At 49.8% G+C, this 24,042-nt stretch overlaps 1 protein-coding gene across 3 annotated transcripts in view; it reads right to left on the reverse strand.

Moving 5' to 3' along the window:
- IGF1R (insulin like growth factor 1 receptor) overlaps positions 1-24,042 on the reverse strand; it is a 303,217-nt gene that overhangs the window by 3,897 nt on the left and 275,278 nt on the right. For all 3 annotated transcript variants that reach the window (XM_030317480.1, XM_030317482.1, XM_030317481.1), the window contains 5 exons: positions 22,037-22,266; positions 21,615-21,725; positions 17,516-17,675; positions 13,346-13,475; positions 7,138-7,272 (listed from right to left, as the gene is read on the reverse strand). In XM_030317480.1, the coding sequence (XP_030173340.1) occupies positions 7,138-7,272; positions 13,346-13,475; positions 17,516-17,675; positions 21,615-21,725; positions 22,037-22,266 (766 nt within the window). The remainder of the gene's footprint in view (positions 1-7,137; positions 7,273-13,345; positions 13,476-17,515; positions 17,676-21,614; positions 21,726-22,036; positions 22,267-24,042) is intronic.

Consider the following 24,042-nt stretch of genomic DNA (forward strand, 5'->3'; position numbering starts at 1 on the left):
CAACTGATGAATGGATAAAGAAATTGCGGTTTATATACACAATGGAGTACTACGTGGCAATGAGAAAGAATGAAATATGGCCCTTTGTAGCAACGTGGTTGGAACTGGAGAATGTTATGCTAAGTGAAATAAGCCATACTGAGAAAGACAGATACCACATGTTTTCACTCTTAATGTGGATCCTGAGAAACTTAACAGAAACCCGTGGGGGAGGGGAAGAAAAAAAAAAAAGAGGTTAGAGTGGGAGAGAGCCAAAGTATAAGAGACACTTAAAAACTGAGAACTGAAGGTTGATGGGGGGTGGAAGGGAGGGGAGGGTGGGTGATGGGTATTGAGGAGGGCATCTTTTGGGATGAGCACTGGGTGTTGTATGGAAACCAATTTGACAATAAATTTCATATATTGAAAAAAAAAAAACTTCTGACTAAAGAAGACACTTTTCAATAAAAACGGCTAAATGGAAGGCTTGACTGACCACTTGCTCTTTTGGCCCCAGGGAAGAAGCCCAGGGGGCACGGAGACCAGTCTGCAAAGACAAAGCCCTAAGCCAACCTGGCCAAGCTACCTTGGAAGTCCTGGGGGGAAAGGTGTCCGGTCCGGTCCGGGAGGGAAGAGTACGTGACCTGCAGGGAGGGTGGGAGCCTGAGAGAGTCTTTCTGCCTGTGTTGCTGCCGGGTTTTAGAAATCAGTTTTTGCAGATTATGTTGTACTGGACCAGCCACACCCATCTGTTCACATATGTCTGTGGCTGCTTTCAAGGGACACCTGCTAGGTGAGTAGCTGGAACAGAGACTGCCTGGCCTAGAAGCCCAAGATACTGGCCGTGTGGCCCTTTATGGAAAACGTTTACCACTCGTGCTCTAGCAGAAAAAGATGTGGACAAAATACGAAGACCAGATTTTTCGCCTTGGCCACGCCGCTAACCATGTGGCAGGGCTAACCTTTGGTTAATGCACCCAGTAACACACAGGGTGTCGGGCAGGCGGGGTTTTGTGTGTGTGAACTGCTTGAATCCTCTCAAGTCCTAGAAGTAGGTGCATTGTAACGTGTCCCCATTTTGTAGATGAAGCAGCAGAAACACCAAGAGAGTAAATAATTTGTCCAAGGTCCCCAAACTGGTGAGGCGGGAGCAGGATAGCATTCTCTGCGAAAGAGTATGGTTGTGCTTTGAAAACCACCTACCTCAGGAAAAGGAATTTTCTCCACCTCAACAAGGGAAACCATGGTCCCCCTAGGAGAGCCGTTCCTGTCCTCATAGTCACCGTGTGACAGCTCCTGCCTGGGGTCACGTGGCACACAAGCCTGCCTTCCCTTACCTCCCATTGCTGCCCAAGAGAAAGGACTCCCTTCCCACCTCCCACCCCCAACAAATGGGGCCATAAATACTCGAAACCCCTCTCTGTGGCTCGGCTGTGATTTCCTCTCTGGCTGGCTGACTCGTCCCTGAATAGAAGCGCAGCCAAGGCCAAGAACATGTGATGTGCCCTGGCTCAGTGCCCCTGTGGCCAGGGGGAGGGGGGGAGGTGCTGAGAGGTGCCACCAGTGACTGGAGTGACATCAGCACAAACAAACCATGTGATGCCTCTCTTAAAGCCTTCCAGGGCTGCCCATAAAAGGAAGTCTTTCTTACTCTGTAGGACTCAAGACCTTGTTTACACTATCTCCACAAGAAAACTTTCCAGTAGACTCTAGAAGGATTTATGAGCTGATAAAACTCTTCTTTAAAAAGGCACATGTTTTCCCCCTCTCTCTGCCCCTCCCCTGCTCGCTCTCTCAAAAATAAATAAACATTAAAAAACATTTTTTTAAAGGCACGTTTTAGAACTAGTCCGCTCTGGAGCAGTGCTTTACCCAAGGCCCCCTCGTGGGGGGTGAGGGGATGTGCAGACCCTCCACCTGGGGCAGGAACAGGACCAAAGGGGGCCGCTGCCCTGCTGTGAAGCCGCTTCACAGAGGCAAGTGTGATCCGAGGAGGCGGTGTGAGGGAAGAGGGACAACTGTCCCGACCCCTCCCATCCTGCACACAGGGGGCCGCAGGATCGCCACCTTCCTCTAGGCCCTGCTGCATGCACGCTGGTGGTGATCACAAACCCAGGTGTGAGAGGCAGCCCAGCCTCGGCCCCGTGACAACCCAACCGATGCAACAAAGACCAGATTCTAGAAAGGCCCTGCAGGGCTTGGCACACCCCTCCTTCACCTCCTCCTGGCAGCCTAGAACAGCCAGGATTGTCTTATGAGCCACTTCTCAGCGGCGCCCGCCAGTGGGACGGCAGGCCTGCCCCGTCGCCTTGCCCCATGTCACTCTGGCTTTGGACTGAGACCAGACTCAGGGCCCAGGTACCACGGGACGGGCTGTAGTTGCGAGGCCAAGCACGCACCAATGGCCCTTCCTGACTGTTTGGATTCTACTCAAGCACCCTATTCCCACACAACCAGCACAGGATCACAGCAAGGGGGAAAACCATGTTCAAAGACTACAAGAACCACCAGAGTCCCCTGAATGTGTTTCAGTCTCCTCTGTGAGTTCGTGACTCTCTGGGCTAAAAAGTTCCAATTCTTTCCTGCGTTGTATATACTGAGCACTGCCCTGGCAAGGATCTGGACCTGTGACACCGTGGAAGTTTTACCGAAAAAGATATGTCTTCTTGGCCCAGGGCTTACAGCTCGCTGCACCTCTGCTCGAGCCCTCTCCTGCAGCATTACAACCCGGTCCTTCTGCCACCCAGCTTCTGAAAGCTGGGGCCTCGCCTCGCAGCCCTGTCTCTGGGACGTCAGTGGTCGGCACGCAGATACAGGGGCTCAAGGACACTCACGGTGGCGGTACAGAAATGAGAGCTTAAGAGAAGGTTAAGGACAGGCTTTGTCGTCGATTTAAAGCCTAAGTGCTCTGCGCGGTTGAGGGGAGAGGGATTCTTGGCTGCTCCAGAGGAGACCATCCCACCTGCTTGTAGTTACCACCAAGACGCTGCTGCTGAACCGAAGCCCCCCACCCCCCACAGCCGCTGCACGCCAGCCCCCAGGTTACCCTACTGGTGCCCGCTCACACCTCTGGAGCCACACAGTGGAAGTGGTTTCTTTCCCACCCGGGCGCCCAGCAGGGCTTTTGGGCAACGCCCAGGAGCTCAGTGACGTTCCTCTCCTCTGGCAGAAACGGGAGTCTGCTCTTTTGTGCCCCGTAACAAAAGAACCCCTCTCCCAGAACACTTCTTCTTTACCTAAGCTCATCAATAAATTCAGAACAACACGGACACTCCCTGCGCCATCAGCTAACCTCCTTCCATTCTGTTGTTTTCTTTGGAGGGAGAACAATTTGCCAGGGGGGTTCTGGAGGGCAAAGCAGAAATGCCTCCGGAATTAAACACGTAATATCCAAGAGTAACCTCTCCATGTGAATTTCCTTGTCACTCTATGCTGGGAACAGGAAGTCTACCGCCTTTCCCATGGCAGGTGGGCTGCTTCCCAGGCATATTAAATTAATACCAAAACTCCAGTCACCGGGAGGTGGATCAACTTTAGGGAGTCCCACAAGTTTCTCAGAGGCCGTTTCTCCGAGTCAAAGAGACAGCTCAAAAATAAAACCTCTCCTCCCGCTACCCCAAACCACACGAACAAAACCGACACCTGCTTTCTCGGACTGTGGCTAAGCTTCCTACACCACCACCAGCCCCAGCATCAGCCTCTATTCTGGCACCAGACCCTCGGATGCAAACTCAGCAGGCAGCACTCCTTATACTCCATTACTGAGATTTTTTTTTTTTTCTCTGAAGGAAGATTTTTCTTATAATGAGCTGATAAGAATACAGTGACCACACTGTTCATGGAGAACGGTCACCTGTGAGGCAACCTGGGAGTCAGTGGGGTGTGGTACCCAGCCCGCAGTGATCCCCACCTCCTGGGGTTCATGCCTCCCGTAATCTCCTCCCACATCACAGAGGACCACCCCTGAGGTTTGGCCATGAAGGACACTGTGGCATCTGCTCCGCTCTGGAGTCCTTTGCTCTCGGGCAAGCTACAGGCCCATGGCCCAAAACTAGCCTACTGTCCAATTTTTTTGGTGAGGCCTCTGAGCTAAGAATGGTTTTTATATTTGTAAATGGTTGAAAAAAAATCAAAATAAGAATATTCTGTGACATGAAAATTATGTGAAATTCAAATCTCAGTATCCCCAAGTAAAGTTTTACAGGAGCACAGCCGCACTCATTCACGTGGTATCTGTGACTGCATTTGCAAAATGAGATCGTATGAGACCACAGAGCTGAGAACACTTCCTATCTGTTTTTCTAGAGGTAAGTTTGTCAAGCCCTGCTTGGAGAAGCCAGCTGCATGCCACTTGCAAGTGGGTCCCGGCCCTAGTCAAGCCTTCTGATGACTGGAGCCTCGTGAGAGACCCTGAGCCAGAGCCATCCCGCTAAGCCGCTCCCAGGTTCCAGGCCTTCAGAAACTCCATGAGATGGTAAATGCTCATTGTTGGGTTTGGGATAATGACCCACTGTGTAAAAAACTAATACAGGTGCACAGAGGAAGCGTTTCCATGCTAGGGAAAAAATGTGAGGGGCGCCTGGGTGGCTCAGTTGGTTAAGTGTCCGACTCTTGGTTTTGGCTCAGGTCATGATCTCACGGGTTTGTGAGTTCAAGTCCCCGGTCGGGATCCATGCTTGCAAAGCCTGCTTGGGATTCTCCTCCTTCTCTTTCTTTGCCCCTCTCCCCTGTTTGTGTGCTCTCTCTCTCTCTCTGTCCCTCCCTCTCGCCCTGCCTCTCTCTCTCTCTTTATATATATATATATGTATACATGTAAATTAATGTGTATTATTATGTACCTATTTAATATAAATGCAACTTAATAAACATGTACTAAGTGACTTTTTGAGTCTCTTCTAACTTTGGGTTCTGAAACCTGAAGAGGCTAACTGGGAAGGTTCTTGAGGGATCTGGGAAACCCCATCCCCCCTCCCTGCCCCATATACACGGCCCTCTGAGAAATGGGGCCTCCTGTCATTGGTGGGTCTACTCTGCACCCCATGTCCAGGCCCATGCAGGCTTCCTAGTCCAGCCCCGGGCTGAAATGATCAGGGGGCTCCCCCACCCTCAACACACACACACACACACACACACACACACACACACACACACACGCAGATGCCAGAATGCTGCTTCCCCTATGGCAGTCTTGGGTCCTCTTTCTTAATTCCATACCAGCTATCCCTGGGCTTCAGCTGAACAAACATTGAGAAGCAGCAGTTAGGAAGCATAAGGCTCAGCTAATGCACTCCAGAAGCACGGGGTGCCGCACCAAGTCCCCCAGCCCAGAGGTCCTACAGCCGCATGGTCAGAGCCATGGGAACAAGGCCTACCACATCGACGTGGATTCAGTTTTGGTAGCAACAAAGTGCTTCAGAAAAAATACACAAAACCCTGGTTTGTTGATGGACAGTGGTTTCTGCTTCCCAAGCTGTGGTAGTCCGATTCTAAGATGCTCCCCCAGATTCCTGCCCCTGGGGTCAACGCCCTGTATAACCCCTCACCTGAATGTGGGTCAGACTAAGAAAGATGATGGGGTTTCACCTCGTTATGGAGTTTTCTTATCAGCTGACTCTGAGTTAACCAGCAGGGAGATGATCTGGGCTGGATGTGGCTTAATCAGCTAAAACGAATGGTAAAAGCAGCCGAGATTCTGTTGCTGGCCCTGAAGAAGTAAGCCACTCTGGTGGGAGAAGACCCATCCTCCGGAAGGCCGGCGGTTCTGCAGCCCTAGGCATGAGTCCTGCCGGAGGCCCAGAGCCTCAGATGCTGGCACCCCCGGGCTACGTCTGGATTTCGGGCTGATGAGACTGAGCCAAGGGGCCGGCACACCCGTGTCCAGAGTCCTGACCCAAGGAAACTGTGAGAGACTCAAAGGAGCAAAGGTTTCAGGACTGTCGAGGCCAGTTTCCCTGGTCCCCAGCGGACGTGGTATCAGACTCATAGTGGCAAACCCACCACCCTGAGGCCTGGCCTGGGGCCCCTGCTCGCTGGGGGCCTGGTGCGCGTGCAGGTGGCATATCTGTGGGGGGGGGGTCTTCCACACAGACACAGAGACGGCCTGACATCTCCTCTGGGGTTGCTCCCAATGTGAAGCCACACCTGTCCTGAAGAACACTTCTGGAAAATTCCGGAACTGGTCCTGAGGCATGAGTGGTAGCCTACCTCTACCCATTGGGATCCAGAAGACTCTCTGAGCCCTGCCTTAACGTCTACGTGGAAAACAAGTCCACACTCTCTCCCTGCTCCTGCCCTGCACCCAATGACCCAACCACAGAACACCTTCACAGCCTCATCTGACTCGTTCCTCCTGTGGACAGTGAGGCCCTCTTGCCCTCGACAGCTCTGACCTGCGCCAACAAGGAGCGCGACTAAGGACGCTGAGCAGCGAGGTCCAGGAGGGATCACGGACACCCTCCCATCATCGGACAAACCTCAGGAACAAAAAGCAGAATGTTCTTGTTGTTGCTGTTAAAAAGAAGCGGTTTGAGGTGATGAATCTGCCAGCGCACAAAGCTGTGCACCCCCGGGGCTGTGTCAGGGCCTCCTGGCAGGCCAGCTGAACCACATTCCCGGTCCCCATGGGTCACGGGGTGAAGCCCCAGAAAGCGTGTTGCTTTCACAGCTAATGACTTTGGTCAGCACTCAGCAGAGAGGAAACCTGGGGGGGGGGGTGCGCCACGGTGGAGGCGGCACGCGGTGGGAAGAGGCCTGAGGTTTGCCCTACGTGGTGCCAGAGGAGTCGTGCCGAAGGCTGCAAGAGGCTCCGGGATTTGGCTTAAGAGCAACCAGTGCCGTGTTGTTGCCCCCTCCCCCACTTTTTCTTAAACTCTGCGTGGATCGCTTTGGTCAAATACTTCCCGGAGATGTCTGGCCTGAGACCCCAGGTGCAAAACAGGACTAAAAGATTAAGGGAGACGCGGTGAACCTAAGGTGGCTCCGCAAAGGCCCAGGGTCCTTCCATCAGGATAACCTCCTTCCAAACTGCACCCCGCCCCCTCATCTCCACCTGCCGGGCCGCAGAGACTGGCTCTCAGAACCACCCATCTCGGGTGACCCAGGAAGGGTCATCGAGGAGGGGAATCTGAGGGAGGGCATCAGGGGCCCAGGCGTACGTACAGCATGTCGGGGCAGTTGTCCGGCTTGTCCAGAAGGCCGCCCTCCATGACGAAGCGAAGCACTTGCTCGTTGGACAAGCCCTGGTACGGCTGCTCGGCCAGCGTGGCGATCTCCCAGAGAACGACCCCGAAGGACCTAGGGTGAGAGAGGGGACGTGAGGGCTCAGAGAGGGGCGGGCAGCCCTCACTGCCCCTTTCCTTCCAGCATTTCCCCACCCCGGGTGCTGAAAACGTGCCCTCGGCGTGGTGACTGAGCGAGCGTCCTCCAGGGCGCCCAGCAGCGGTGAAGCGTGGCCCTTGTCTTCCCGCAGTGTGGGCAAAGCTGTAGCAGGGGGTGGTTTGCAGTGCCCCCTGAATGACTCAGAAGCACCTGCTTTCTCATTTGAATGCCAGGCAGGTTGAGTTCAGGGCCTGGCCCCAGCCACGGGCCCAATAGGGCAGTGTCTCCCAAATGTGCTCTATCCTCTAATTAAAGGCAGGTCCCCAGGCCCTGCCGGGACAGTGGTTTAGTGACCTCGAATACAGCCTGGGACAATCAAGCCATTCAACAAGCTCCCCTATTTTGGAAACTTGTACCCAAGTAGCTCTCAATGCTGGCTGTGGAGTGAGTCTCCTGGCAAGTTTAGAAACATTTTTTTAATGTTTATTTATTTTTGAGAGCGAGAGAAAGAGACAAAGTGCAAGTGGGGGAGGCGCAGGGAGAGAGGGAGTCATAGAATCCGAAACAAGCTCCAGGCTCTGTGCTGACCCCCACGCAGGGCTCGAACTCACGAACCGTGAGATCATGACCTGAGCCGAAGTTAGATGCTTAACCGACTGAGCTACCCACGTGCTCCTAAATTTTTTTTTAATGTTTATTTATTTTTGAGAGAGAGCGAGCGAGTGAGCACGAGCAGGGGAGGGGCAGAGAGAGAGGGAGAGACAGAATCCAAAGCAGGCTCCAGGCTCTGAGCTGTCAGCACAGAGCCCGATGTGGGGCTCGAACCCACAGACCCTGAGATCATGACCTGAGCCAGTCAACGGACTGAGCCACCCCCGCACCCCTCCTGGTGAGTTTTCAAAACATACTGACGCCTGGGTCTCTGACCGCAGTTCTGACTTCCACAGGTCTGGAGGGTTAGAAAGCTCGGAAGGGGATCTCACAGGTCCAGTGGGGCCAGTGGGGAGGGAAGCCCTGTGGGAGTGAGCTGGGGAGCTGCCGGTCTGTGACATGTGACGGGGCTCAGTCTCACAGCAGAGAAGCCAGGAGCACAGCACTGGCTGACGGCGGGCTGGTGGGCAAGGAGGTGTCCTTAAGAAGAGTTTAGCTGAGGGGCAAAGGGGCCAAGGTGTAAATTCAGCAGCGGGGGCAGTGAGCCATTCCGCTATGCATGCAGTTTTGCCTGCTGGTTTAGAAGATCTAACTGCTGGAAAACAAATTAAAATACGTGGACATGCACACAGAAAGTTCAGACAGATAATGTTTAAAGGGAGATGCTGTAACCTGCAAAATAAAGGTGGCCTCCCAACACTGCCACCTCGCACGAATTTTCCTCGCTCTGTGTGCCTTTACACTCAGTTCATTTCAGCAGAATAAAGCAGGCTCGTCGGCAGCAAGCAGCCCAAGGGGCTTCCGACAGGACTGCGGAAGGGCCAGGGGGTGCTAGTGGCAGAGCCACACTGAAAATTCTGGGGCCTGGCGCTTCCCACCGAGAGCTCCCGGGATCCTGGCCCCAGAGCCTGAGCCAATGTTTTATTCACTGCTTCAGCTATAGCTACTTTTCTGTGAGCAAAAGGTTTCTGTACAGGGGCGCCTGGGTGGCTCAGTCGGTTAGGCATCCGACTCTTGATTTCAGCTCAGATCATGCTCTCACGGTTCTTGGGTTCGAGCCCCATGTCCGGCTCTGCACTGCAGCATGGAGCCTGCTTGGGATTCTCTCTCTGCCCCTCCCCTGCTCGCAAGCATGCTCTTTCTCCCTCTAAATATAAATAAATAAACATTAAAAAAAAAAAAAGGTTTCTGTGCCACTTTGTACTAAGAACAGATATCGGACATAAATAGAATCTTAGCAGAGGACCGACTCACCCAAGGCCCTTTTTAATTTCCAGTGACCAAGAAATAGCCTTTATATTGCACAAGAGACCTAGAAAAGCCAAAGACCCAGAGGCCTAAGTGTGGCTGAAGGCACACTTCAGAGGCTTGGGCTGAAGGCAGCCAGCTTCTCCACAACTCTGGTGCTGGGATGTCATACTGGAGTGGGCCTGGTCACATCGGCAGCGTGCCTCGGAGCTCCCAACCTTCATGTCTGGAATGCGGTACAGTGCAAGGAATGACAAGTGTGGCTGTTTTTACTGATTGCAGGCCTGGCCTGAGGAATCCTCTGAGAACAACACAGTTCCCCCCCAGAGCCCCTTCTCCTCCACAGACTCTGCCGGTGGGGCCAGCCCCTCTCAAGCAGCCCATTCTCACCCAATGGCTCCCGCACGGACTCTTTCGGCTCCGGGTGCTCTGTTTCAAGCTCCCGGTCACTTGGCTATCCATAAACTTCCCGTGTCTCAGCCCAAGCTCTGCCTCTCGGTCCTGTTCTTCTGGCCTCAAGTAGCTGGTGTCCTGCCTCACTCGAGCAGTCAACCCAAGGCCGTCCTTCCCTCGGCCTCCTCAGGGTCCACCACGGCACTGACGGTCCTCCTCGGCCTATAGCACTCTTCCTTTCTGGTGCTAGCACCGTTCACGATGCGGCCTGATGCTCTAGCTAACACGAACATCTTAAAACAGTCTCCCGTGTTGCTCTTCCTTCAGAAGCTTTATGCATCTTTGCAGAACCTGAAGAATCAGGCCCAAGCCCCTGACACAACATCTGAGGCCTTACTTGCTCTCTCTCCACCCTAACTCCCTCAAGGAAGTCCCACCGTCTTTCGCAAGCGTGTCCTGCCGCCATAGCCTCTCTCGGCATTCCCGCGGTCTAGAACCTGCATCCCCACTGCCTTGTAAGTGACACTCTTACTTCAGGGTGCCCCACGGCCCCGTCTCTTCTGGCCAGGATTTTGTGACTCCAACCTGTCAGGATCACTTCCTCTTCTCCACAAGGCTTCACCCTTCCAGGACAGGGAGTCGGTCTCTAGTCGCCCTGTTCTTGCACACACTGAGCATTTCCTGGGCCCCACCAGGTCCTGGAAATGGTCACACGCATGAAGTCACACAGCAGGTAGCAGGGCTGGCCTGGAGTGACTCCTGTGTGATGTCAGTATCCCTTGTCGGGGAGGGCCACTCAATGCTGGAGTCTGGTCACCCTTCGCGGGAAGTGACCAGCCGAGTCCAATGCGTGAAGGCTGAACCATCTCTACCCCACACCAAGATGCCCCCCTGGCATCACTAGTTGCCGCAGGAGCCATGTAAACATTCAGCGAGCTACTGCAGGCCTAGTAGGGAGTGCAGACACTCCAAAGCAGACCGCACCTCACAGGCTGAGCAGCCAAAGCCCAGAGATGCCCCGTGGTTTGACCAAGGCCACACGGCCAGACAGGGACACTAAGAGGCAAAGCCTGTGTACTTTTCAAAGCAGATGATTTACAACGGCATGGGCGCTGGTTTCAATGCCTTCATATAGTACCGAGTCATGAATTTTGTGGACAGGTTTCATCTGTAAACACTAGACAAATGTCTTTGCGTGACATCTTTTCTAAAAGGCGAAAGATTTATGCGATCTGAAGAGAAACCAGAGTATGTGTGACGTCTTTTCCAATCATGAGCACTGGGGGGTTTGCCCCGAAGAAGGTACAACTTGATGTGACTCTCACACATCAGTGCCACTGCCACCTGGGGCCAGCGTTCAGGAACCACACCTCAGCACACCACGACAGGATCATGTCTGTGTCCCACCCACCAGCAAATTGAGACCTACACAGATCTCCACATTCCCCGCTGACGTGAATTAGCCAGTAAAGAAGCAAATAATTTTAAGTGGGTGCGAGCCTAGGTATTTGTGGAAGTTTGGAAACCTTCTTAGTAAGTCAAGAAATGAAGACTGTTGGAGGGTGATCCAGACGCCCAGGGAGGGGACACACTTGTGGGCTCCAACTGCCTAGTTTTTTGCTTGGTTCCCTCCATCCCTGGAGGGCACACTTGTGTCTTCTAAGCCAAAGGAATCATCCTGCAAGGACATGGTGCTATGACAGAGCTGCAGGAGTAGGAAGCACAGAGCCCGAGGGCCTGGGAATAAAATCTCAGAGGGCACTGGGAAAATGTGGAAGTGTTCAAACTAGAGAAAAGAGACCACTTCCTTGTGACTCCAAGGCCCGTCTCGTCAAAAACAGACGAGAGCGTGCGACTGTGCTACAGAGGAGGGCCAACGGGTGTCACCAGAGGCGGACTTAAGCATCATATGAGAAAGACCTGCAAAGAACAAGGGCGTCTTAAGAGTTAGGGTGGCTTGTCCTTGTGAGGGAGAGGACAAGTAGTCCTGGAGACATTTGAGCAGAAGCCTAACCACTAGCTGTCAAAGAGGCCATGGGTGGGATGTGGGGGCTGGACACAACCTTGGGAGTGCCTCCCAAACCAAAGACGCTGAGGTCTCTTTGACACAGTCAAATACAATTCTCTGTATCTCTATCTAGAGTTTCAACTATTTGGGAACACCTGTTTTGTGCTATTGAATACAATCTAAGGTGACTCCCATTCCTTTGACAGGGAGGCCTTGAGATCCTAGGCAGCTGAGGAACCTTCCATGTTCACCAAGTCCTGGCCTACCCTACCCATGTTACCCTCAAAGGCTGTGTAAAAAAAAAAAAAAAAAAAAAAAGAGAGAATTTAAAGCACTGTTAATGCCTGAACACTGAACGGAATGATTATCAAATAGACACTCTTGTTTACATACACATATTACTCATGCTTAATGTCGATGCCGTCGAGTGGGAGAAAACTGGCATCGAACCCCCTGCATGTCCCTCTGTTGCTGCTGCTGGTGGCATTCGTTGCTAACCAGGGTTTGGGCAAAATTAGCCTGTGAGATATTAATAACTCTAGTTTTATCTTCTCATCCTGCCTCTGCTGTCCCTGGCTCGCACGGTTTTCTATTTTATTGTACTACAAGCTGACCTCAGAGCTTTGGGAGGTATAGAGGCTACAATAATCAGATGCATGAACAGACCTTCTCTCCCCATCATCTCTACATCTAAAAATGGTGGTGAGCACTTTGATTTGACAGCAAAGAGCTAACTATCTTGGACAGGCCGACTGCAAAAACAGATCTCGTACGTGAACTCGAGAAGCAATCACGCTTTGCCGGGTCATATTCAAATGCTATTTCCAATTTGCACCTGTCTTCGTAGTGAGATCCAAGGCCCTTGAACTATGAAAGGTTCACGAGGTTAAAAAAAAAAAAAATGTCGGTCACTATTTAAATAGCTCCTCTATGTGGTCGTCCAGACAGTTGAGTAAACAACTCACATTTCCGTAACACACCAGCAATGGGACCTCCCAAGAGGACAGCCAAGAAACTAGTTGACGTTCTAGGAGGTAGATGTGCCAGGGCCTCAGCCTGCCAAGGACCTCAGTTGTATTTCAGAACCTGGCCTCCTCTCCACAGTGTTGCTGAGGTATCACAGGAAACAGCACTACTGAGAGTCCTCTGTACTCCTCAGCTAAGCTTTCTACCCCAAGATACATTATTGTGAAGGGAGACATTGTGCTTTCTACCTCATCCCTGGGTCCACAATGGTGAAGTCCTTTGAAAAAGGATAGACAGCAGATGGGACCAATGAGAGAACACATCCAAACTCACAAGCTTTGGGTGTGAACAAAGGAATGTCTGCAATCCGGAGTTGTAATTAGGTGAGGCAGCCGCACACACACCACGTTATCTATTTATTGGGAAAGATGGAACGAGGGCAGGTGGCCAGGGGAGAGGTGAAGTTTTCGGACACATCCCGGCCCCTGGTGGTCTGTCTCTCAAGGGCTCCTCGCCACTTACTGAGTACTTAAGGACTGCAAGAAATGTGGGTCTCACAAATTCTTTAGAGCCCACAAATGCCCGCTGTCCTCAGCTAGCCCACTGACAACAGGAGCCCTTCAACCGTGCAGGACTGTGGCCCACACAGCGCTTGGCCAAAGCTGGAAACGGGGTAACGATGAATAGAGACCAGTAGAAACATAAAGCCCTCGAGACAGAGCCAGTGGGATCTGTGGAAGCTGGAGGGCTCTGGGCTCGCATTACAGAAGGAGACTCTCATACCAGACGTCAGAGTGAGTGGTGAAGACCCCATCCTTGAGGGACTCGGGTGACATCCAGCGCACAGGCAGCAGCCCCTTCCCTCCTTTCCGGTAATAGTCTGTCTCGTAGATATCTCTCGTCATACCGAAATCTGTAAGGTGGAGAGAAGGCATGAGAGTGACGCACTTTGAGCAGCTCTCAGGGCGGAAGCAAAGATGTCCCATCACAGCTGTGGGGCACCCACGGGTGAGCCACACTCTCAGGAGGCTGGGTATCAGCATTTACAATTGTATGAGGCAGAATCGATAAGGGATGACTGATCGATTAATCCTGTGACAAGTAAATACCAATGAATGTCTGCTTCAAATAGGTTTACAATTTGAGTCCTTTGAAAAAAAAAAAGTTGGGGCCCCTGGGGGGGCTCAGTTGGTGACGCATCTGGCTTCAGCTCAGGTCATGATCTCATGGTTTGTGGGTCAAAGCCCCACGTCGGGCTCTGTGCCGACAGCTCAGAGCCTGGAGCCTGCTTCGGATTCTGTGTCTCCCTCTCTCTCTGCCCCTCCCCCGCTCACACTCTGTCTCTGTCTCTCTTTCCCTCTCAAAAATAAACAAACATTCAAAAAATTAATAAAAATAAAAAAATTTAATTTCATTCCAAATAAACAGATAAATAAAAAAGTTAATTCCTTTATTCATTTAAAGTGAGAAGCAGTTTATAAATTACCAAGTCTCCCACTTTATCAAGAAAATATTCACGTGTAGACCAAAGGTCATTTACATGTGGTTTTAGAACCTGGTGAAATAAATAAGAGCATTCTGACTCTTACTTACTTGGTAGCACTGCCCCACTGCCAGAGGAAATAAAATAGTTTTACTGCTTAATAAGGGGGAAAATATTGAAAGTACCAATTCACGGGGAAAGAAAAGTACACAGTAAGATGCTAGGAGATGCTATTTACTAGGCCCCTGAAGCTATTACCCAATAATGTTTTTCAACATAATGCTCCTACTCGTTTTTGAAAATTTGTTCCATTTTCCATGTCTCTAGAAGATGTCACATAATTATGTTTGATGGCAGGCCTGCTTTATAATCCTAAATTATCGCTTCTTTGTCAGATTTTGATTTTCCACTCAATCACCCAACCTTTTCTTACAGGGACTCTTCTGTTTCCTTCCCCAGGAGAAAGGGCTGCTCTCCTTTCTAAAATGTTCATTCATGTCTCTAACTGTGCCACAAAGCGGTTAGGCTACAAAGCAAACACAGGGAATAAAGTTCCTTGCACGTTAACCAACACAATTTACTTGTACTGAGCTGAGGGGTCAACAGCTGCCTCTGGTGAAATTACTTGTCATGTTTGTACTCCATGAGACACCGGGCATTGGAAAAACAGATCTTTCGAACCCAAGTGAGGAATAAAAACGAACTGTTGGAACCCTATCTCAGAATTAATCCAGTGACATGCAGAGGAGAGGACTTGTCTTTACTTGCACAAAAAGGAGAGAGAGAGAAAAAAAAAAAAAGAAATCCCAGAAAAAGAACACAAGCTATTTCTTCCACAGCACAAAAGAAAAATTCCAAATGTTACTGAGAAAAACTGCAAGTACAAATGTCACTGTAAATGTGCCACTGGGTTAAATGGCAAATACGGTCCTTGCTGATTTGGACTTCAAATGGCAAGTGGCCCGACAAGAGCTCTCCCACCATGATGTGAAACCGGAAAGCAGGTAGCATGAGCTGAGCTCCTGCGTGTGCCAGGAAGTGGGTGTGGGAAGCAGGATGCTGATGGCCCCAGGAACTGACATCTACTGGGGACCTGTCCTGTGCCAGGTGTGTGCTTGGAGCTGTCCCGTGCTCAGTCCTGCCCACCATCTCGTGGGTCTGTTCTATCAGCATCCCCATTTCCAAGGGAAAGAAACTGAGGCTCAGAACTTAAGGCACTAGTCCCAAGTCTCATCTGCTAGCGGCAGAACCAGGATTTAAGCTCAGGGCTTCCCGGTTCTGTAGCGCTGGGGAAGGAGGGCTGCCTGGCATCTCCATGGGAATAATCTGAGTCTTCATGGAAAAGGGGAAGGAACGAAAAGGGAAGGGGAAGGGAGCAGGGAGCACAAAGAAAGCCCAGACAGCGGCGAGAGAGGCTGTTTCCTAGAAACCCTGGAGCCTGCCAGCCTCTTGGGATTCAAGGGGCACCAGGCGTGTGGATGCCTCAAAGGGCCAAATCCAGGGACATACTGGTAGCTCATGAATGAGTAGTTCTGATGACTCAGGGATGTCTGCTCTATGATACGGCTCCATTCATCATCTCTGTTTCCTCCAAATGAAAAATAAAGACACTAACCCCTAATTTGATAACTATTCTAGAGGGGATACTCCTCATTCACAACTAAAGGACCGAAATATTTCATTCAAAATCATAGCTAAAGAAAAAATATACTGCTAAAGAAAGATGAGCATTTCCATAACAGATAGTTCAAGAGCTAGAAAAAGGTTAAATTTATTTTACTTTATTTTTTTTTCAGTACTTTGAATATATCATTCCACTCCCTTCTTGCCTATAAAGTTTCTGCTGAAAAATCAGCTTATAGTCTTATGGGGTTTCCCTTGTATGTAATTGTTTTCTTTTCTCTTGCTGCTTTTAAAACTTTATCACTACCTTTTGCCATTTTAATTATTATGTCTCTTGGTGTGGACCTCCTCGGTTGATTTTACTGGGGGCTCTCACTGCTTCCTGAGTCTATTTCCTTCTACAGATTAGGGAAGTTTCCAGCTATTATTTCCTCAAATAAATTTTCTCTCTCTTCTCCTTCTGGGATCTCTATAATGTGAATGCTATTATGCTTGATGGTGTTGCTGAGTTCCCTTAACCTATCCTTCTTTAATAATTCTTTTATCTTTTTCCTGTTCTGTTTGGTTGCTTTCCATTACTCCCTCTTCCAGTTCAGGGATCAGTTCTTCTGCTTCCTCTCCTATTGATTCCCTCTAGTGTATCTTTAATTTTGGTTACTAAGTTCTTCATCTCTGTCTGATTGGTTCTTTGGTATATTTTCTGTCTCTTTGTTGAAGGTCTCGGTGAGATCCTCTACTCTTTTCTCAAGTCCCGTGAGTATCTTTACGACCATTACTTTGATTTCTCTATCAGGCATATTGCCTACCTCTGGTTGGTTCAGCTCTTTTGCTGTGATTTTGTGCTAGTTTTTCAATTGGCACATAGTCCTCTGTCCCCTCATTTTGTCTAACTCTCTGTGTCTGTTTCTATGTGTTAGCAAAGTCAGCTACATCAAGGAGGTTAATTTTAAATGGATTTTGGATGTAAAGTGTCCTCTGCAGTTTCTCAGAATAAATACTTGATGTTTTTCTGAGCCATCGTCATCTCATAATGGGAAGGTAAGGGTTCTGGTAAAAGTAGGTAGCTTTCCCGAGTAGCCCTGAGGTTATAAGTGTTTTTATCAGGATTAAGAGATCAAAGCAAAACCCAAACCTAAAGGCTAAAATGAATTTCTAACCAGCACCAGAAATGCAACCCAACCCCCCCTTTTTTTGGTGTTTCAGTGGGTGGTGGCAACAAGGGGTCTAACCAGCAGGTTGATCAGCTAAGCGTTATAATACACAGGTTGAGAGCTTAGAGGTTGACCAACTTGGGTGTGAACCCCAATAAGCAGTGATCTTCCCTCACCTGAGTGATTGCACCTCCCTGTCACTGTTACTGCTCTATGCAGGGGCTTCACCGTTGGGGGCCTCACATCTTAGAAAACTCCATGGACCGCTGAGAGGGCAAAACTCCTTTCAAGCCAGAAACATTGGAGGAAATGTTGGTAGTTTATATTGCAACTTTTACTCCCAAGTCAAAATCACCTGAGGACACTGCCTCAATTATTTCTGTAACCAACACTTAGAACTCTTCTGCCAAAAAATGCCCCAAATGCCAGGAGAGGCCACCTCAGAGACCATGGCCTCAGCTCATCCTTGTCCACTGCCTGTTCTGCTGTGCCCACATGTGCTATAGGGATTTGAGCCAGCCCAGTCAGGTTTCTGATTGACTATCAATTGGAGACAACCAAGTTATTCCCAAGTACAAGACTCTGTACTCATGGGATGCACTGGAAAACCTCTTCACAGGTGGGTGAATGCCAGCTCGGTCTCTGAAATGTGTGTGAGTTTAGCTCCTGCTCAGACCTGGGAAGCTAAGAACACACCTCCGATTTTGACCGTGAAATCTTCAGCCACCATGCAGTTCCGGGCAGCAAGGTCCCTGTGGACAAACTTGTTGGCGTTGAGGTATGCCATGCCGTCTGCAATCTCTCCAGCCATCTGGATCATCTTGCTTAGGCTTGGAGGTGCTAGGACTGGATTATTCTGTTGGAGATAAAAAAAAAACAAAATTTCACGTGAGAATTTAGGAGTGTCCCCCACCCTAATTCTTCCAGGGTGTGCAAATCCATCTTTGTTCAATCTGAGCACCACAGGTCAGTCTGCTAAGAAACAGGACTTGCTCAGAAGGAACATATTATTATGGAGACCATAGCATCTGCTTCGTGGTAAAGTCATGCGCTTGCCCGCTGACCACATCACACAGAGTTGCAGAGAGAAACGCTAATTAGCACAACTTGGGACCAGCATTTTCTATTTTGGGTAGGGCAAAAATTATTTAAAGTGAAACTAACAATTTCAGATATTAAGATTTCTTGATTACTCAAGTTTTTATTAGTTTATATGTTCCTTTTCTGTCTATAATCAAAGTGCAGGTGAAAGGAGCGAGAGAATATTACAAAGGCTGTGTGGAAATAAGTAAATGTGTTTCCCAAATGGACACTGTATGCTTTATTTCCCATGTGAGCATCGTTATCAAGTATCTGATCTTTTTCTTTCTCTTTAACTTTCATCTAAAGTACAAAAGTATCAGGGCTAACGTTTTCACTTCACAACGTGGCACTCCTTGGGTTGTTGTTTTCTGTGGGCACCAAGGAAAACAGGCACTCGCCAATTAATTTAAGTCCAGATGAAGCATATTCTGGAGGGGGATCAATGTAAAACAGGGACACGTAACATGATAAGCATTTCCTCTTTGTAGAGGAGGGCTTTGGAATTAAAGAGAAATACCTCAGAATAATAAAAAATCCATTTAGAAAAAAGCTTATATAAAACATGTGCCCAAATCTCTCCATCCTGAAAAAAAAAAAATACAGAGCAAATCAGCCCGCCACAGTTTAGATACTAACCACCTCTTGCTTGTGCTGTGCGATAGAGTTTACCTCAGTTTCCCTGACTACAGAGCATCTGTTACAACACTGCAAAGCCACATTACTCTGACAGGTCCCAAAGCGCCACCTTCCCGGCTCAAACCCTGGGTGCCAGGGGAAGAGCATGCCTGGGTGGGGTCACTGCCGGAAGCATGAGCTGGGACCACACATGGAAAGTGCCTGCCAGTGCCTGGCCAGGGTCTGTGCTCAGTGGATGTTGGCTTTGCCCAGTGATGTGCTGGTTTCTGCTGAAAGCTGCCTTCTAGAAGCAGTGTAACAACCCTCCAAAGCACTTGTGGGTTAGTTCCCTACACATGGCGTATGTTTACATTCTGAAGAGACTATCAAGACAGTCTCTGGTGGTTTAAAATACTTATCACGGAGTTTCCTGGGGGAAGTGACACGATGTCCCCAAGGGTAAGCCCAAACCAGCACTTTCTTTTTACATGGGAGTCTCCTTTAGACAAGCTTTTCTGTCTCAGGACCCACCGTTGCCTTTTAAGCTTTCTGGGGCTTTAGATGTGCATGGTATGCTAGGAAATCTGCAGGTGAACTGTTAAGTTGATGCTCATAATACTTAAGCTGTGGAGTATTAGGTATACGCGTTTACTGGAAGTGGTCATTTATGGGCGCCTGGGTGGTTCAGCCAGTGAAGTGTCTGACTTCAGTTCAGGTCATGATCTCACGGTTCGTGAGTTTGAGCCCCGCATCGGGCTGTGTGCTGACAGCTCAGAGCCTGGAGCCTGCTTTGGATTCTGTGTCTCCCTCTCTCTCTCTGCCCCTCCCCTGCTTGCACCCTGTCTCTCTCTCTCCCTCAAAAATACACATTAAAATTTTTAAGAAAAAAGAAGCGGTCATTCATAGTTAACATGAAGGATAGAATCAATAAAAGGAATCTGATTATACATATTGGAAGAGAGGGCTGACATTTGATCAGTTCATGGTGCCACACTGCCATTCTTTCAGGCGTTTCAGAGAGCGGAAATCTTTAATCTGCTTCGAGCTACTGAAGGCATGTATACACAAACACCCACATTTAGCAAAGTAAATGAGCAAATCTTAACTTGGGGAGAAGATGCCAAATAGAGTATAATGAATCTGCAGGACAAGCATACATATTTTTATCCTTGACCTGAGTTAGAAAGAACAAGTTTAAATCTGACACATCTAAAAGTGAATTTGAGATCTGGAAAAGGGACTTTCAGAAACCTTCTTGTCCAACCGTCTTATTTTACACACGAGGACACTGAGGTGCGGAGGCCCGAAGCAGCTGCCTGAGGACGGCAGACAGCTTGCGGGCAAAGCCGGGACGGGGACTACGTGTTTCCAAACGTTTATTCTGTGCCTGAAATCGGGGACGCAGGGAATGAGCGTTTCATGCTTTTCAGATGTCTGCATGAATCTGATAAGAAATACACTGCCGTGTCTCGAGCCACCTATCCGATGAAGCTTTTCTCCCTCATGCTGGCTTGTGTATTACAGAAGTGAGGCAGTTTACGATCCAGGGGACCTGGGGAGCCACACTGTAGAGCAGAGGGTGGGTGTGTGTTGTAAATCATCCTGCTCAGGGCCTCGGGCCACACTTGGCCTCGTGACCCTCAGAGAACCACAAGGACAATCATCTGCTGTGAATGGAGGAAGCCACGTGCAAACAGGTGCTCAGAACTAAAATTTAAGGAACAACTACTTGGGAGATAATTAAGTTGTAGGTGAAAAGAAAACCAAAGATTAGGCTCAAACAGGGAAAGGCTGTAGAGATTCAAAAGGGAAGTATTCTGGGAATACAAGCAGATGCAAAGCCTGCTCACCACAGAGCAAAGTCAGGGTGAAAGTGAGGCCTTCAGACCCACCGAGGGGGCCGAATGAAAGGCAGATGTTGCTGGTATTATTTGTAAGTATTTATCTATGAGTTTATTCTTAGAGTGACTCACTTGGAGTCATGCTTCCATATGCTAAAAAGCTGCCTTGTGGGTTCATGCCACAGACGGGGAGACACCACAGTGACTAATGAAAAATTGCAGAGGACTTCAGCAGGTTTACAAGTTGAAGCTCATAACACAAATTGGTCTTTTTTACTAGACTAAGCAGACACTGTGCAGCCGAGGCGATTATCATTCTGCCTCAGGATCAAGCCTGACATGTGGATGCAGAGTTCGAGAAAACAGGGCCTCCCGGTCTCAAAGGCTCAGACTGTTGACAGCCTGGGGGAAGGGACGTGTGTGGGGAGGGGGCTTGTGAATAAGGGGGCATCTATGTGTACAGAGCCGGGTGAGAAACCACACCAGCAACAAGAATCACGTCAACCTAACATTGAACTCTGACAGGCGTTTACTGAAAGACTGCCTGCCACAAACACGGACCCTGAACTGGCAGCGCTCGGAGCCTGGGAGGAAAAGCTGAACACGATGGGGTGGAAGGGGAATCCACTCGGAGGACCATAGAAGAGAGAGTTGGTGCTAGGGGAGCAGTCATGGAGGGTTCCTGCCTTCCGGGCAGGGGAGCAGGGAAGGCTTCAGGGAGGAAGGTGTGCAGAAGCAGGGAGAAGTCAGGGAGCACCTGCGGCGGAGGAGGGAACTAGAGGGGGGCGGAATGCAGAACAGGAGCACAGAGGGGTTAAGTAGAAGGGTATCTGAGAAATGGCAAGGGGCTCCCACAAAAGCTCGAGGTCTCTCTCTAGTCGGGGACATCTTTCATACAAAGGACCTGTAACCAAGCATGCAGCAAGAAACATTCAATGTTGAAAAGTAAGCAGGTTTAAAGACACAGGGGTGCCTGGTGGCTCCGTTGGTTGGGTATCTGACTTCGGCTCAGGTCACGATCTCACGGTTTGCGAGTCTGACCCCGGGTCGGGCTCTGTGCTGACAGCTTGGAGCCGGAAGCCTGCTTCCCGTTCTGTGTCTCCCCTTCTCTCTGCCCCTCCCCCGCTCACACTCAAAAAAATTTTTTTTAAAAATAAAAAAAATAAACACACAATATCTTCTGGGGGGGGGGTGTGGTGGGAAGGTGCTAAAGAAAGAACAGGTAACGTATGAAGTCCGTGAAAACCAAAACTGACCTCTATTTCTGGCCTCAGAGACCTGAGATAACTTTTGAGATCGCCCCGCGTCATCAGTTCCATGATGACCAGCGTTGGCTGGCCCTGGGACACCACGCCCAGCAACCGCACCTGGGAGGAATGACAGAGAGAAGGACTCAGAGGGTGAGGGTTGCCCGTGACAGTCCCCATCCAGGCTGCTAGAACAGTCTGTGACCTGCAGAACCCAGACGTGCGGGCCACAGGGCCCCCACTGGCCGGGGTCTACACCACAGCCAGAGCCGCTAGTGCACAGGTGTCTAAGGGCCAACAGTGAGGTGACGGGGAACTCTGGAAGGCGGGGCGAGACACCAAACCCCCAAGTGATGCCACTGACACTCTGGGGGGCCCCACTGAGGTGTTCTCCCTGCGTCAGTTTCTGGCTTCTCAGGGCATTCTCTTACCACATGGTGACAATTGAACTCCTTCATCACTGAAGCCTCGTTGAGAAATTCAATCCTTTCACGCATGCTCGCGGCCTCGTTCACCGTTTTGATGGCCACCCTGGTTTCGGGCTCATCTTTAACCACGCCTTTGGCAACTCCTTCGTAGACCATCCCAAACGAGCCCTGCCCCAGCTCTCGGCTCATGGTGATTTTCTCCCGAGCAACCTCCCACTCATCAGGTACATACACTGGAGAAGAAGAAACCAGAACCGAAACAGGTAAGGCAGGGAGCCCCTGGGCAGAAGATGCTTTTGGGGGAAACCAGAATACAAGATGCCACTTCCTGAAGTCCACAGAGAACATCAGGAAACAGTGACACGGCTTGTCCTGAAATTTCTGCAAGACAGCTATACGGTCACACACTGGTATTTCAAGTCTTCAAGGATTCTGAGATAATTTTAGGATCCTAACAGCACACAAGAACCACAAAGGAATCCAATTTGAGATGCGCTAAGTATAGAATTCACAACAGGCTTCAAAGACTTAGTACGAAAAAGAAACCACGCAAATATTTCAATAGTTTTTAGACTGACTACCTATTTAAATTGATAATACTTTGGACATACCGGGTTAAATAACGTGTATCATGAACACTTTTTCACTTCTTTTTTTAATGTTTTTTCATGTTATAGAGAGAGAGAGCATGAGTGGGGAAGGGGCAGAGAGAGAGGGGAGGACAGAGGATCTGAAGTGGGCTCTTCACTGACAGCAGTGAGCCTGATGTGGGGCTTGAACTCACGGATTGTGAGACCGTGACCTAAGTGAAGTGGGATTTCAATTGACTGAGCCACGGCAGGTGCCCCTCACCTGTTTCTTTTATACTTTTTTAAACGTGGTTATTAGAAAAACTTATGGTTACATATGGGACTGGCCTTCTATTTCTTTTTTTTTAATTTTTTTTTTCAATGTTTTTTTATTATTTATTTTTGGGACAGAGAGAGACAGAGCATGAACGGGGGAGGGGCAGAGAGAGAGGGAGACACAGAATCGGAAACAGGCTCCAGGCTCTGAGCCATCAGCCCAGAGCCCGACGCGGGGCTCGAACTCACAGACTGAGAGATCGTGACCTGGCTGAAGTCGGACGCTTAACCGACTGCGCCACCCAGGCGCCCCTGGCCTTCTATTTCTATTGGTAGCACTATTCTAGTTTAGACAAGTGTCTCCAGCCTCACCGAAGCCCCTGGGGTGTCTATACAGGAACAGAAGCTGCTGAACTCTGGCACCAAGGACCATCAGTGGTGAGCAAGGTGGAGGGACAGCTGGTGAGCACAGGGGTCTCCCCAGGGCCCTGGCCTGAGCTCCATGAACTCAGGGACCGCCCACAACTGGGTTGAGGGGCTGGGAGGTGGGACATGGTAAGACAGAGCCTGAACATGACTTCTCCGGCCAAGGCTTTCAGTCAATCTGATTTAAGAAAACAAAGAAGTAATTCCAGGCAGGCAGGAAGGAGAAACAAAGAGGAAAAGGGAGAAGGGAGGTAAGAAAGAAAAGAAAACAATACAGAGGACCCATCCCACAACTCAGATGGGCAGAATGAAAAAGAAAAAGAAAAAAACAACCGCAACCTGTTCCATGAGCTCCCTAAGAAATTTCAGTCATAAGGACATCCTTCTAATGCTGTGTGTGCTTCTGTCCTTGCCGGGGAGGGGGATTCCCAGCAGGCTCCACTGTATACCAGGAAGGGGTCCCGGCTCAGAAATGCAGGACTGGGGAGCTGCGATGGCATCTGTGTTTGCTTGTATGCTTTTGGACGTTAACCTTGTGCTTACGGATGGATGTGGGAGAAGCAGTGGCTGGCAGCTGGATTCCAACGCCACTGGGTCTCCTGTACTTTCATGTCTGGAAGGAAAGACGTCTGTAAATTAGGCCCAGGAGATCCCACCAACTTACGCCACTGAGGAGTGTCCAATATGGCCTATGTTCATCAATCTAGAATTTTCTCTCATACGCACTTTTGTATTTCC

The sequence above is a fragment of the Lynx canadensis genome, chromosome B3 (genome assembly GCF_007474595.2).
Source record: "Lynx canadensis isolate LIC74 chromosome B3, mLynCan4.pri.v2, whole genome shotgun sequence".
Classification (NCBI taxonomy): domain Eukaryota; kingdom Metazoa; phylum Chordata; class Mammalia; order Carnivora; family Felidae; genus Lynx; species Lynx canadensis.